This window comes from Zychaea mexicana (assembly GCF_025766255.1).
Source record: "Zychaea mexicana strain RSA 1403 chromosome Unknown BDB00scaffold_35, whole genome shotgun sequence".
Lineage (NCBI taxonomy): Eukaryota > Fungi > Mucoromycota > Mucoromycetes > Mucorales > Lichtheimiaceae > Zychaea > Zychaea mexicana.
Genome location: NW_026516698.1, coordinates 14,831 through 29,698, shown reverse-complemented (window position 1 = coordinate 29,698; position 14,868 = coordinate 14,831). Strand labels below are relative to the sequence as shown.

Below are 14,868 nucleotides of genomic sequence, written 5' to 3'. Positions count from 1 at the left end.
GAGCCCCACAGTCGCATCACAAAGCCTTCTCCGTCAATGTCTCTTTTTTCTTTTTTCAACAAAGTCTTCTGGATGCCACTCCCTTAATTCGAACTACAATAGACTTAAACGATCTATCCGTGTTCTTCATTCAATTTATAAACATAGCCAACATAGCCAGAAAAGTTTCGTTCATCTCCACCAATAGCCATCTTCGTAAAGTAACATCGGGTATCATCGACTCTGTCACCAATATCCGACGGGCCCTGTACCGTAACGTTCTTTAATATACCCCTTTTCATCCTTATACTCTCACAATCCTACCGCTTTGCTGTCATTGGAAATCTTATCAATATCACTGGCCAAAAGTCGGTCTCCTACATCATACAGCACAATCCACAAATCAACGTAGTAATAAGCAACAGCCGCATATGTTGCTTAGGCTTCTATAGCCATATAGAAATTCTTCTGGTCTTGCTTGTTTTGTGGGGATCTTCTGTGAAGAACGCATATCTGGCCAATATCGGTTTATGGTATTCTTTGCGTTGCAGAAGAACTTTTTTATCAAGTATAAGCATTTTTGTCCTTCTTATGGCTATCCGCAAGGTTCAACACATTGTTCAGGGTAACACACTAAAAGAAAATGAAAAGGAACTGGTAAATGACATTTCAAAAAAAAAATTATTATGAGAGACTATACAATTGCATACAGGATGAAACTTAGTTCTTTTGCACAAGCTGCCGAGTTCTGTTCAAGATAATTCTTTGTATTGCTCTTCATTATACTGCCGAAGGTCTTCGATGTCTACGAAACAACCACAGAGTATTCGTTGACAACATTTAAAACGTAAGTACACAAATAGCTCTCAGACATGCACAGCTCAGATTGCTCGTTCGTTATGTTTGTTTAACATACCTCCACTTTAGCCTCGCGGTTTGTTTTTGAAATTGGATTTTGGTTGCTGTTTCGTACTTTCTCTTCTTCTGTGCTCTACCAGTATTGTATTAACTTAAGGGTGCACGCTCCGCCAACGGCACTGGGTTTCTTGTTCTTGTTGTGCGCTGCATTATGTCGGTCGAAGCTCGACATACGGACACCCACAACTCATCAACCAATTTTTTATATGACGCCTATTACGGTATCGAATTAGAAATTATATCTAAGGAAACATACACAACTCTTTACTTTTTAACATCATCATGAGAAAATATTTTTCAGTCTTTGCAGCATTTCAATCACATCGCGCAAAAGAATGGTGGAGTACTGTACTTGCGAGACTAAAGACAAAATTTTATAAAGAACGCAACTGGGTCGAAACGGGTCGAAGCGAGATAAAAGCTCTTTCAAGAGTAAAAGTGACTTTGATCCCTAGTTAAACATTGAAGAGGTTTTCGTTGTTCGAGCAAGTTGGTAACCACAGTGACTTGGCAGTTTTCACTAAATATTATATGATTGTTAGTAATTGTACTTAAATCGTTGCTTCTATAAAATTCCTATGATAGCATGCATTTGTCGCGGTCACTTGATGCTGTATGATTTTTCTTCCTTCATAGTACAGTATTATCATGCGTGTTGCTAAAGTGAGCCTAGATCCAGAAAACAATCGCGCCAGGTAATAGCGCTCATATTAAAATTTGTAAGTAATCTTTTATAAAACGGTTTCTTTCTGCGGTCATGGTGAATAACAGCTCATATTATAGGAGGGTGCAGTCTCTAACGAAGATGTCAAAGTGGCGTACTGTACAGGGATCGCTGCCGGCAGTGAGTCCTCTTCCTCAAAAGCCTCATAAGCTTTCTTTTGGAGTGCCCTACGATTACTGCGGATGAACGTTCGATACGAACGATTGAAAGTGGTGGGATCCTATCAATACCGTAAGACATCCTTTAGGATGATTACAAGCAGACATGCTGTGGAATGCTTAGCAATAAACCCAATATTACAAAATCGGATTTACCATCGTTTGTACCTCTTGCATTCAAGGCGCTTCTACTTACGATGCGCCAATATTGTTTGTATGATATTATCTGCTGCTTTGGGTGACGAATATAAAGAAGTTGGGCTTGACGCATTGTGCATTTTGTTTTCGCTTCTCGCCAAGCCGGCCGTCTGCAATATTCGTTTACGCTCAATCAACCCTATCTTCAGAATAATCATCAAAGGCTTGCATCAATTTATGACAAACTATTATCGGTACGAAAAGAATGGCTCAAGATAAAAAATAGATGTCAGTCCCTTTCCCACTGTTTGCTAGAAACAGAGATTGAAATACGCATTTCAGCTGCCTCACTACAGTATCTCATTTGTCAATATGTTTCTGCCAATTGTATAATCCATTCGCTAAATTTTAACAGAGCGCATCCATATCGATGATTAATGGTAATTCAAGAAAGCCATCATGTCGTTTTCGCTACAACAGCAGTCAGATGATAATTGTAATGATCTACTGTACTGTCGGGCAAATGTTTATGAGTTTAGGGTATTGCCGAAAACTCGCGATTTCTATACTTCCTTTTTCATGTTGATATGCATAAAAAAAGATGCGATGATTTATGATATGTGGACTTGAAACTTTCAAACGTACTTTAAGACTTTTATGTGCATTACTATAGTAAATGTTGGGAAAAACGAAGCGGCGGCGGCAGAGCTTTGGTCAGCCTCATCTAACAGCTCTTAACGCTCAGAAAGAGATATAGTGCCGTAAGTTAGTGAAATTACTATAAGTACGTCAGTTTTCATACAAAGAGGGAGCCATTTTCAAGCAACATACCTTGGATCCATAGTTTCTGTTGTTGGCTATCCTCACCGAAACAATTGTATAGTTCCCGTTATGTAATCAGTATTATTTTTGGAGTATCAGCCATTATTACTTTTGCATATCACTAGATCGAGTTTATCAAGTAAACCACCAAGTTTTTAGTTGGAATCGATATCTAGTCGAAACCACCCACCTAGTAGCACAAAGTTCTAGTAAGAACTAGCACCTCAGAAGGCCGGTTATAAAACAACAAAATTGTTGCTTAGTAAAGCCTTGAAAAAAAATTGGCGCCGACCTAGCAAAATCTGCTTTGAAAGACTCAAATGTGCTTTTTATGTCTCTCGCTCAAAAAGAAGGGTCTCGTGATAAACGCGAAAGCCTCGTGCTTATTTCGTTCATCTGATAAGCTCAAACACTCGAGCTTTTTCCTCAGCCAAAAGTAAAAGTGGTTTATCATGATGATACTAAAGTTAATAGCGTATAGAAAGTATAATTGGAAAATGGAAAGTATGTATAAGGTAGGTTTGGTTGGTTGTAAGTGCAATGGTAGGGACACTTGGCGCGTATCACCAAACCACTAAGACCGGAAATCACTAAGCCACTTATTAGTGTGCGCCCGCAGCCGCTGTTCAACCACCGCGCTAGCGAGCCGCTCTAGTGTACTGCGTGTGTGTCTGTCTTAAAACCGTCAAACATCCTCGCACACCCCTCATCGATCCCAATTGTTATAGCTGATTGATTCCTACGAGGAATTGTATAAAATAGCAACTATGGTAAGTTAAAAAAAATAGTTATATGCTCAATTAAAATAGCACGAGAGACCCAGACATCAACTACAGCACTGAAATGAGTCTATGAACGCGCGATCTAATTGTGTGGGCATGAGGGCTAAATCATTTCACTGTTGCTGTAACTGTTTGACTTTCTTGACTATTTGCACCTTGTTCATTGCTTTCTTTCTCTGTTTCTCCAAAATCATTTTTACTTTAAAAACACGAAGTTAATTCACAGTTATTTATAATGATTTTTCCCATTTATAGTCGAAAAGTTCAAAGATGACGAATATAATAAACTACCGTCTGCGTATTACGCTTTCAGATTCGCGTACGCTGACGGGACAGATGCTCGCGTTTGACAAGCACATGAACTTGGTGCTCGCCGACTGCGAAGAATTCCGCAAGATCAAACCAAAGAACAAGAAGAATGACGAGGACGAGCTTGAACAAAAGCGGACACTCGGTTTGGTGATTCTTAGAGGCGAAACAATTGTCAGCATGAGCATCGACGGTCCACCACCCCCAACTACAAACGAAACCAGAACACGAGGACCTGGATTGCAAATGGGTACAGGCATGGGCAGAGTAAGTATTATAGTAGTGATAGGAACAGTAAAAGAAGAAAGGACGCGTGTTTGCAATTATCGCTTGTTATGTGAAGATATGTATACTTACCGATCACACTCTATCACTATAACTACTCTAGCCTGCCGGCCGTGGTATGCCAGCTGCTCCTCCACCAGGTGGACCTATGGTTGGATTATCTGGCCCTGTCAGAGGTGTTGGTGGTCCTTCGCCGCAGGTAATGAATTTACAAAATGATCTAGCTACCAAATATGTAGCTACCTTTGTTCAGGAAAGAGAGCATCACAAACTTACTTTCCATTGCTATTAGATGATGCAACCACGACCTGGAATCCAAGCGCCGCCAGTTGCTTATGGCCGTCCTCCTATGCCCCCACCTGGTCAAGGCGTAAGTTTATGGCCATTGTTTTCGAGTTATCATGTATCAATTCGCTTTTAACTGACAATTATTTGCGTATCTTATTTTCTTTTTCTACAGCCCCCTCCAGGCTTCCGTCCTCCTCCACCTGGTATGCAGAACTTCCGTCCCCCACCACCCGGCTTCAGACCTCCCCCGCCCCCAGGTGCTCCTGGCACGCCGCCACCGGGCTTCCGCCCGGGTATGGTAAGTTTTATCCACTTAGTGTGCCTATCGAGAGGAGGGTGGATGCGTACAATATGAGTGATGGATTGGGGTTCTCAATCGATATATATGACATGATGAAACTAAACTTTAAAATGTTACTTATCAGCCTCCACCGGGTTACCCTCCACAGGGCGGTCCTCCACAATACGGTAGACCTCCTCAGCAATAAAAGGTTTCGAAATGATAAAACAACTGTTTGCAAACGAACGACAAAAAGGGCTATCTATTGTGGCTCAATTTTATTTTAAAAAAAAAATACACCGTGTCTTTCTTCCGTCTCTTTTTTTCTTCTTACGCACAAACCACACTCACTTCTCGCCAACACTTATTCAAACGCCTCTACCATCATGCTATCTTTTTAAATTGCAACAGAAAAGTTTGTTTCGATTGAATTGGAATTAATAAACCTTTTTTCTTTTCGAGATCTGTAATAACACACGCACATGTTTGACTTATCCGTGTAAATTGTTCCAGTCCAATTATGCTCAAAGGACGACTGCATGTGAAAAAGAGTGATTATAACGGGCCTGTTCTATCGTCGTTGTGCACTGTCAATTGTTAGCTGCCGCTATTGTCGGATAATCGATAAATTCAGTGGAGCACTCATAAGCTGCATATATGTCTATCAAGGCTACACGATATCCCAATTTCAACCCCTTCCCTTAGAATACATCCCAATCGATGCTTTTTTTGAATACACAAACAAATGACAGCTTGGTAAAAAGCATTCGCTTTTATTATTATTATTATTGATGCACAGATCCAAAGAGAACAAGCTTATTTGTTCACGACGATACCATCGAACTACATTAACGTAAAGAAGCAAAATAATCATATTAGTTCCGACCTTGATCAGCACCATCTCCAGTACACCACCACTGCTATTTACACCAATCACTAGAATAAAACAAAAAAAAAAGTATTCACGTACGCGAGACTTGAACCATTCGACGGATTCTTCCTTCTTGATACGGTGAGCAAAGCCAACTCTGGACTTGGTGTGCTTGCGGCGAGCGACACGGTTACCAGGGCGGCCCATGACGATGTAGTAGTCCATACCATAGATACCAATGGAAGGATCGTACTTGATACCAAGATCAATGTGTTCGTCAATACCGAAGCCAAAGTTACCGGTCTCGGAAAAGTTGCGGGCACGAAGTTCGTATTCCTTGACCTTCAAACCACGTTCCAAGATTTCCTCGGCCTTAGGACCACGGACGGTAACGTGAACGGAAATCTTTTCGTTACGGCGAATGCCAAAGGTACGGACGGTGTAGCGAGCCTTGGAGTACACGGGGGTCTGACCGGTCAATTGTTCCAACACCTTGGCAGCACGGGTCAAACGATCACCAGATTCACCAACGCAAATGTTGAGAACGAGCTTCTCGATGTGAAGCGACTTCATGGGGTTCGTCTTGGTCTGTTGAGTGGCGCTCTGTAAATTTTCGTAATTCGAGTAATGGTGATTCCATTCAATTCATGTAGACATGTATATAGAATTGATAGAAAGTTTTGTTTTTTGGTAGTAAGGTCAGTTTTCTATTTCTCGTTTCTTTTGCTTTATCCATCCCATCCGTGCATTTATCCATCCATTCATCCACTCTATCCATCCATCCGTTTGCGTTATCTGTATGTACCATAGCTGTCGTGGTGAAGCCCGAAGGACGATTACAACAAAGGGAAAAGGGAGGACTTCTTGATCATTGGCCCAATCGTCTTGTAGCACCCTCTTTCCAGCCGTCCATCCAAATCCATCCGCCCATTGCCATAATGGTCAACTCCGACAGTTCATATAACCAAGTTGCTATCCAGATGTTGCCTCTTCTTTATTTCCAACTTACGAGTTCATGCAATGCTCTATCTCTCCCTGTCTATTTAATGTTTCATTTTTTGTGGAGAGCAATTATATGGAGAGAGAGACTCGTAGTATCTCTTCAAAACAATACCTAGTTCTGCATTTTCTGAAGGAATAGAACTGGATCGTATGGCAGACGAATATATCAGCAGTTATCGAGAAAAAATATACAAAGTACCAATATATGATACATGCGAATGGCATAAACCTTGTAACATATAGAGCAAGAACTCAAAGAAACATGATCTACTCCAATTACTTCTTCAGTGATTACACTTGGGAGTGAACTAGCAAATTGGGTGCTTGTGCAGAGCAGAGCTACTTTTTTAACACATTAATCCATGAAAGGATGACCTATCCTACTTATCGACTGCTGTCGAACCAATCCGTGTCTCCATTTACTTATATAATAGTTCTTACCACATTGATTTGGAATACTTTGATCGTTCATATAGTTTCTTCAACTTACTATACCGGCAGCTAACTTGACCGCCAACATACAAATATCCTAATAAGCAGTTACATAAACATACTTCCAACTACGACGGTGGTAGGGTAGAAACAATTGTTGCAGAAGAATGCTTTTGCTTGTCATATACACACTTTCTTATCTTCTGTGACCACACTTTTTTCCCCATTAGGGTTTTCTCAGTGATGGCATCCTATTTACCGTTTAAAAAACCCTAAACAATCAGTACCGAAAGGAAGCGACCGCATGCTCACGGTGCGGGTCAGCTAAGTTTATCACATCAGTATTGGATCATAGCTTTCAACTATAAGAGTGCCCAATATTGCCGTAATGTCTAACATGCTAATCATTTTCTGAGGCTTTCAAGTGCAAAGCATGACATCTTGAGTAGCGTTATCGATTTGTTTTAGAAATACTTTGATCCTAATTTAATTGCATAACCTTGTAGTCTATGCTTTGCCATAGTGTTAAGGCTAATTTAAGAGCTCTCACCAGCAGCTGATACAGACTGAAAGAATTAGGAATAATGATACGGTATTTAAAACACTTCTTTGGTGGATTGAGCACGACGTAGATTTGACGTGTCGAACGTTGTGTGAGAAGCCTACCGAGTTTTCTGATTCCGCTGAGCTAAAAATTTTTTTGGTATTGTTGAGAGGCGCACACTTGGAACGGTTCTTTCTCTCTCTTTTCCGGACTCGAGACTTTCAGCATGAGCACTTTTGAAAAGGTACACACACACACACAAACCTTCTTCTTTTCAGCACCAACTACGGCCTTTCATATGCGTTTACGGCGGTTGTGTGTGCAAAGTTGAACCGGAAAAAAACGATTTCGACATTCGAACGTTTGACGTGATTTTTTCGATTCCATTTTGGGAGACCAGAAGAAGAAGAAAAAAATTTGCTTCCTTCACCATTTGCCACCCAACCAGACTAAACGCGATCGCCCTAGTACTATCTTCTTTCAATTTGTTTGGAGACGACATGGTTTACTCATTTGAAAATTTTTGTGTGTTTTAGGTGGTTGTCATTGACGGTAAGGGTCACCTCCTCGGTCGTCTCTCCTCTATTATTTCCAAGCAGGCTTTGAGCGGCCAAAAGGTCGTTGTTGTTCGTTGTGAAGAATTGAACGTCTCTGGCGAGTTCTTCCGTAACAAGCGTAAGTAGAAAGAATTCGGTTGTGTATGGGGAGAGAATATAGATAATAATATATCGGGATGATGAAGGGGAAGAGAGAAGACGCTAAGTTGTCATGGATTTTATTTTTAGTCAAGTACCACGCCTACCTCCACAAGCAGAACCGTGTCAACCCTCGCAAGGGTGGTCCCTTCCACTTCCGCGCCCCCTCGCGTATTTTGTACAAGGCCATCCGTGGTATGATTCCCCACAAGACTGCCCGTGGTGCTGCTGCCCTTGAGCGCATCAAGCTGTTCGAGGGTGTCCCCCCACCCTACGACAAGGTCAAGCGCATGGTCATCCCCGATGCCCTCCGTGTCCAGCGCTTGAAGCCTGGCCGCAAGTACACCTCGCTTGGCCGCATCTCGCAGGAATACGGCTGGAAGTACCAAGATGTCGTTGCTAAGCTCGAAGAGAAGCGCAAGGCCAAGTCTGCTGCTTACTACCAGCGCAAGACTGCTTTGGCTGCTGTTGAGAAGAAGGCCGTTGCTTCCAAGGCTGATGCCGTCAAGGATATCAACGCTTCGCTTGCTGCCCTTGGTCACTAATTCTTCCTTATTCTTATAAAATATAAAAAAGTCATTTGTAAATCCACTGCCAGAAAAAGAAAGTTTCTTTTGGTTTTCTTGGAAATTGGAAGGGAGCGAATTCAGGTTGAAGGGGGTAGGAGGATTTTTTACATTGGGAGAAAGGGAAAGGGTATAGTGAAGAAAAGTGAGTAAATAAGATTATTGGAGTAATTTAAGTAAGATGGGTATCAGAAGCAAGCAGATCAACCGTCCACTCGTCACGTTCATGCAGATCGCTTGTGTCCTTTTCTTCTTTGGGAGAAGGGAGTGCGGACGATATTGTAGTAGTGGAAGCAGCAGGAAACATTACTATGGGGGACGGCAAGTGGTGCGACGTCCGTGTTACCCGTGAAATACTGCAATATCCCGTCTCAATCGGTCGCGTCAACTGATTTCTAAACCCATCCAACAATGCATTAACGCCCACAGCGTGAGTGACAAACAATAAAATCATATGAGACGAACAAGCTGTGGTCTTCTTGTTGGTTTTCTGCGGTGGCAGCTGCTGTGCCGTGGCCAAACAGTGCATCCGTGCCTCATCGAAACGCCGCAGCATATCCCCATACCGTTCTGGAAAGTCAAATTCAGTCCGTAGGGGTCGGTATCCATAATCCACCCATGGTAACATTGGCACTACTGGCGTTGTTAGGGCTGTGGTGTTACCAAGGTAATCGCTATAATTGTTGTTCTTTGTCTTTGTTGCCATGGAAGCAAACGCTTGTGCCTGTTGCCTTGCCAACGCCTCCTGTTGTCGCGCAATTAACCGTGATGCAGGTGCCAGATCTTCATCAAAGAACCGTTCACACATCCATTCTCCTAATCCCAACTCGAGTCGTAGGATCGAGTTGGGCACATGACGTGCAATCCCCAGTGAAGTGTCAATGCATCGTTGGAATGGTGAACTGTAGATAACAACGCTCGTTGTTTCCAAGTCCACGCCCACCTCCTCTAACAGCTCGACGAGCCGTTGTCCGGTCTTTTCAGCTTGCTCGTGGCCCTAAAATGTATATGTACAACGTAGTGTGAGTATGTCGCTCTTGGGAGATAATTAACGTAGATACAAAAGAGGTTATATTTATCATACTTGCTAATATCATGTAACTTACAGCAGGCGACAATGGTGGGTCCCATAAGCCATGTGAAGGGTCTGGTCGCCACATCTTAATGGCATGGTCTATCAATCGATATGTTGTTGTTGTTATTAAAAAACAAGATGGCGCGGTTCCCATCATCACCAGGATCATCCAGCAACAGGGTTCCAGTCCCACGAACTTTTTCTATGCTGTCCTTAAACTCATACACAATGGCTCCTCGGACAGATCAACATACCGAGTCGCTCACCATGCCGTATAATAAACACATTGTTGATTTGAGGGGGTACCATGGAAATAGTTACCCACGCTGAATGGATGTGTGAAAAGAAAAACTTGTTTCGAGAAAAAAAAAATGTTGAGAGAGAGAGAAAAAGAGAAAGGGAGAGAAGAAAGAAAAAGAGGGAGAATGAGAATGAGAGACGCCACACATTCACTTTTACTCAGGTGACTGACATGTGAAAATCTAAGGACGAGCGACGATGACGAGCAGAAGAGAGAGTTTTACGTATTACAGCGGAATTGACATAACAAAGCCCTCAAAATTGCTTGGGAGTCTGTATAATAAAAAACTCCGTAAATGAATATAACGGTAAGGTATCTTATGCTGTCGTCTACGATATACCTTGTTGCTTAAAGACTGGGTTGTTACACCAAAGATGCAATGTGTCACGCTAATTGTTTTTCTCCAAATTTAAGGTTTTTGGCAGGACAAGTTCAAGAATACATATTTTTAATTATCGACACATGATGATGCAAGATGGTGTGAAAGAAGAAATTAAGTTGTTGTTATTCTTTTTTATTATTGATACTAATATAATCAAAGAACAAAGATATGCACAGCAAAAGGTAGATTGATTGATTTGATGAAATAATGGATGAGGAGTTGGGGTTGAAAGAAGAAGGAGAGGGCTATTTAGATGATGAAACGGACAAGAAGAGAAAGAAGAACGGGTGGGAGGGGGAGTGATAAGTGATAATGAAGAGGGGGATAGGGTTATTCATGATTGACAGACGAAAAGGCGATATACATACAGGTGCAAGAAAGAAAAGCCCGCAGTGGAAGTGGGTGGTAATAAGAGACATATACATAATGTAAAAGAAAAAGCGTACCAAGTGCCAATGATAAACTTACAAAAAAGAAAGAAGGAGAAAAGAGCATAAAGAAAAACAAATATAGACAAGGCCAGTAACATATAAGGTTTGATAAATGTGAGTGTACGAGAATGAACAGAAGAAAAGCAAAATGATGATTGATGATTGAACATTGAAAATGAAAAAGATGTTGTTGCTAAAGAAGCAGGGGGACAGATGATCCACACTGTGCTCCCCATTCGCTTGCTGTTGTGTCGAGTAGTTTGAGCAAAGTGTGTTGTGTGGGTATGTAAAGTTGTTGTTGTTGTTGTTGTTGTTGTTGTTGTAAAAGAAAGAAAGTGAAATGAATGTGCTTTGTACTGTTAGAGAGAAGGAGAAAGCAAGAGAGAGATGCTGCATCGTCATTGTAGCTGTTCGTTGTACTAGACAGTCAGTGCGAGCATTTTTGGCATAAGATCATCTGCTTCTGTTGGTGCTGCTGCTTCTTCTGCATCAAACGTCGACATCGTCGCCTCGTCCGGCGTGGCGGCGCGGGGTATCTTAGACTTGCTTCCCGTACGAGAAGAGGGGGGTGTTGTCAACCGCTGCTGTTGTTGCTGCCATGACGACGTGGTTGCGAAGGACGATCGGGATCGGTCGGACCGCGGTGTTGCCGGCGGCGATGGCGGCAGGACAACTTTGGCTTGTTGTTGCTGCTGCTGGTGCTGCTTCTGTTGCTGCTTCTGTTGCTGCTGTTGTTGGAATTGTTTGTGGTTGAAGCGTATCGAAAGTCCCAAAGACTCGCGTTCCAGATCCTGCTGCAATTCCAAGCGTTCAACCTCGGGTGTTCGAGTAAAGTGCTTGCATCGCTTGATACGCTCTTTGAGTTCGTCGAGACCAATACGACGGAGAGGATCAATGCAGAATATCCGCTTCAAGATCTGGTTGAGCTCACGGGAAATAGGCAGGATCTTGAGCAGGAAGTTGGGGTCGGCGAGGTAGGCGCAAAATGTGTCATCGCTCAACGATGCTTGGCGCCATGGGTTTCGACCAGCGGCCATGTTGATGAGAATCACGCCCAAAGACCACACATCGTTTGGAGCTGTAGCATAGCCAACGCGGCGAGCGGATTTCTTGTTATTACTGCGGTTGAGATCACCTTGGCATTCTAATTATTATTAATTATTAGGGGGGGTGGGGAAGGAAGGGAGAACATGAAAATAAATTAGTCTGGGAAAATAAAATGACTAGTGGAATGTAGTGTCATGATGATGTTATTATTATCATTACTGTTGGCTGTGGGTGACTTACCAGGCGAAAAGTAGAATGTGCTGCCGCACCCATAATCGCTTGTGATTGGCTCAGTGGTGGCTAAACCAAAGTCGGCCAGCTTGACCGTATGGCCGTTGTCAAAGACGAGGACGTTTTCGGGCTTCAGGTCGCGATGGTAAACACCGTTGTTATGACAGTAACTGACTGCATCAAGCAGCTGCAGGAACACGTGCCGAATGAGCTGATGGTTGTTAACGTAAAGGTCTCGCTCAGTGATGGCCGTAAACAAGTCGCCTTCTGGCCCATACTCGAGCACCACATGAGTCCACTCGGGCTCCCGAATGACGCGCTCGAGTCGGATAATGTGTGGATGGCCAGAGAGTCTGGCGTGCAGTCCGATTTCGGTGCGCTGGAACGCTCGCTGTCGGTCGTCAAGTTTCGATTGCCGAAGGGACTTGATGGCATACAGCCGTGGCCTGCCCTTGTCGAGCTGCTTGGCCAAGTATACCTGGCCATAGGCGCCTTCGCCGAGCACATTGACGATTTCGAGGTTGTTGATGCGAGTGCCGAGACGGAAAGTTGGGTGTTGGTGGATCATCTTTTGTTGCTGTTGTGTGGTTGTGTAAGTAACGTGGGGCCGATGTGTGTGGTGCTGGTGGTTGGTGCTAAGTGCGTTGGTATGCTATGACGATGGTGCTTTTTGGGTTGTTGTTTTTCGGATAGGATATGAAATAGGTAAAAAGAATTTACAGATGGAACATAAAGTAAGAGACAGAAGAAAGAAAGAAAAGACTGGCCAAGTGGGAAAAAATCAGCACAATTTATAATCGGTAGCAAAATAAGGGTCAATCCGACCGAACCTAGCACTTTTTTTTTGAAGGGCGTGATAAGTACTCTACTCTCAGGGGAGGGGGGAGAGGATCATTTACGAAAGATACCAGATTTGGTGAGGTTGAAGCATTGTTCAGCTTTTGACGCCAATAATAACTGCACTCCCTCCCTCCCTTTTGCTGCTGCCCATCCCCCTCCCCCCAGAAAAAAAGAGGCTCTCTCCTTTGCACGTACCCATTTTCTCCAACTCCCAAATAAAACTGCCCTCCTCCTCGCACCACACCCACCCCCCCCCACACACCCACCCACCCAAGTGGACCAACACCTCCACCAAAGCAGAGGATCTCCTGCGTTGATGTCCATAACTTAAATCTGTTTTACGCATGATGTCAAACTACATTTACGTGTGGTTGACCGCGGAACTACAGCAGAGATTAGTCTAGATTACCTCTCGTATCGTATATCTAGTAAAGAAAGCCACTTGGAAGAGGATTTGCATAAAGGAGAAAAAGACACTTCTTATGCGAAACATACAGGCACAGGTAATCTTATTAAGAGTCTGTACACAAAAGTGATGGTTGACACGAGCGATGTTGTTGTGCGTGTGCGTGTGCGTGTGCGTGTGCGTGTGCCTGTACGTGTGAGTGTGAGGAGGATGGGCGTCTGAACGTAAAAACAGATGCGCACATACTTGGCTGAGCATCAACCGCATGATGGTTGATCTGCCCTTGTGAAGAATTATTACTGAATCGACCATGCACCTGTCGCTCATCATCCCCGACAGCAACAACAACAGCAACCAAACTCAACAAGACTCATAGTTCGCTCAGGAATTTGCCTTGCAAATAGAATATGACCGAACGCGGTAGGCGAGACAGCAGCAGCTTTAGGCACGCACGCACGCACTACAAGCAACAGCAACATGATCTAGCTGCGTGAGCGGGGAAGAGAAGGAGTAGGAAAAGTATGTGTGCTTCTTGCTCTGTGGGGGTGCACAATTTACACAGGAGATAGCGAGAGAGAAAGAGAGAGAGAGGATGTGCTCTATCATGCAAACTGGCTATTTTTACGAGATGGTCTGTGTTTCTTGAAAAAGGTCAAAGAGCAAAGCACAAGTTCTATTGTAACAAAAATTCTATAACCAACGGGGAGGGTTCCTATTTGTCTTCTTGCAACAGCATGTATGAAAGTACCAGTGATACGAACTCACTCACTCACTCACTCACTCACTCACTCACTCATCACACACACTCATCGCACACACGACACAATGTGCTGCTGATCGTCCATCATTGTGTTACCCACACACATCGCATACCTGCTGTGTTGTGTTGTGCTGTTGGGCGCAACTTACTTTTATGCTGCAACAACAAATAACAACGACAGACGACAGCATGTCAAAGGGTACATATTAAAGAATCTGCAGTGTCACAATAGGTACCAGCTTTCATAGGATGATACTGTCGCTCTATCCCAATCCAAATAGAACAATACGCCGCCCTTTTCATTCATTCTATTTGTTCTTGTGCAAGGGTTCTACATAGCACACACACACACATACATAGCCTGAACCCGCTTGAATGACGGACGAGCAGCACATCCAAAATGAACCACTGTTTTATGCCGATCTTTTTTCTATCAAGCTACCACTGTACGTATCTGATGGAATAAGACCAAAAAATAGCATTCGGCATCTTACCTTATAATGTCACACGCGCCTCGTTTCCTTATTTGTACCATGTGCCGATCTTCCGGCATTTGCCTTTTTTGTTCGCATACACGACTCAACGGTCCGTTTACTAATAAC

General features: G+C 43.2%; 6 protein-coding genes across 6 annotated transcripts; 2 read left to right on the top strand and 4 right to left on the bottom strand.

The window, feature by feature from the left end:
• Positions 1-3,319: 3,319 nt before the first annotated feature.
• Positions 3,320-4,536, top strand: BDB00DRAFT_906638 (uncharacterized protein; the record flags this gene model as incomplete). Its single annotated transcript, XM_053128605.1, has 4 exons — positions 3,320-3,509; positions 3,777-4,097; positions 4,219-4,314; positions 4,408-4,536. Exons 1-4 carry the CDS (start codon positions 3,507-3,509, stop codon positions 4,534-4,536), a joined length of 549 nt encoding a protein of 182 aa, XP_052979787.1. The 5' UTR covers positions 3,320-3,506.
• Positions 4,537-5,311: 775 nt separating this feature from the next.
• Positions 5,312-6,493, bottom strand: BDB00DRAFT_364507 (60S ribosomal protein L11). Its single transcript, XM_053117095.1, has 3 exons — positions 6,360-6,493; positions 5,654-6,157; positions 5,312-5,526 (listed from the first exon to the last, which is right to left on the bottom strand). Exons 1-3 carry the CDS (start codon positions 6,360-6,362, stop codon positions 5,500-5,502), a joined length of 534 nt encoding a protein of 177 aa, XP_052979786.1. The 5' UTR covers positions 6,363-6,493; the 3' UTR covers positions 5,312-5,499.
• A 1,227-nt stretch (positions 6,494-7,720) lies between these two features.
• On the top strand, positions 7,721-8,873 carry BDB00DRAFT_364473 (60S ribosomal protein L16). Its single transcript, XM_053117093.1, has 3 exons — positions 7,721-7,776; positions 8,069-8,207; positions 8,318-8,873. Exons 1-3 carry the CDS (start codon positions 7,759-7,761, stop codon positions 8,770-8,772), a joined length of 612 nt encoding a protein of 203 aa, XP_052979785.1. The 5' UTR covers positions 7,721-7,758; the 3' UTR covers positions 8,773-8,873.
• On the bottom strand, positions 8,869-10,277 carry BDB00DRAFT_364477 (histidine phosphatase superfamily). Its single transcript, XM_053117094.1, has 3 exons — positions 10,123-10,277; positions 9,882-9,967; positions 8,869-9,790 (listed from the first exon to the last, which is right to left on the bottom strand). The coding sequence occupies exons 1-3, from the start codon at positions 10,175-10,177 to the stop codon at positions 8,966-8,968; spliced, it is 966 nt and encodes a 321-aa protein (XP_052979784.1). The 5' UTR covers positions 10,178-10,277; the 3' UTR covers positions 8,869-8,965.
• A 398-nt stretch (positions 10,278-10,675) lies between these two features.
• BDB00DRAFT_364394 (uncharacterized protein) lies at positions 10,676-11,309 on the bottom strand. Its single transcript, XM_053117092.1, has one exon. It carries the CDS (start codon positions 11,216-11,218, stop codon positions 10,886-10,888), a length of 333 nt encoding a protein of 110 aa, XP_052979783.1. The 5' UTR covers positions 11,219-11,309; the 3' UTR covers positions 10,676-10,885.
• A 92-nt stretch (positions 11,310-11,401) lies between these two features.
• BDB00DRAFT_763352 (kinase-like domain-containing protein) lies at positions 11,402-12,828 on the bottom strand (the record flags this gene model as incomplete). Its single annotated transcript, XM_053119395.1, has 2 exons — positions 11,402-12,126; positions 12,270-12,828. The coding sequence occupies 2 exons, from the start codon at positions 12,826-12,828 to the stop codon at positions 11,402-11,404; spliced, it is 1,284 nt and encodes a 427-aa protein (XP_052979782.1).
• Positions 12,829-14,868: the final 2,040 nt, after the last annotated feature.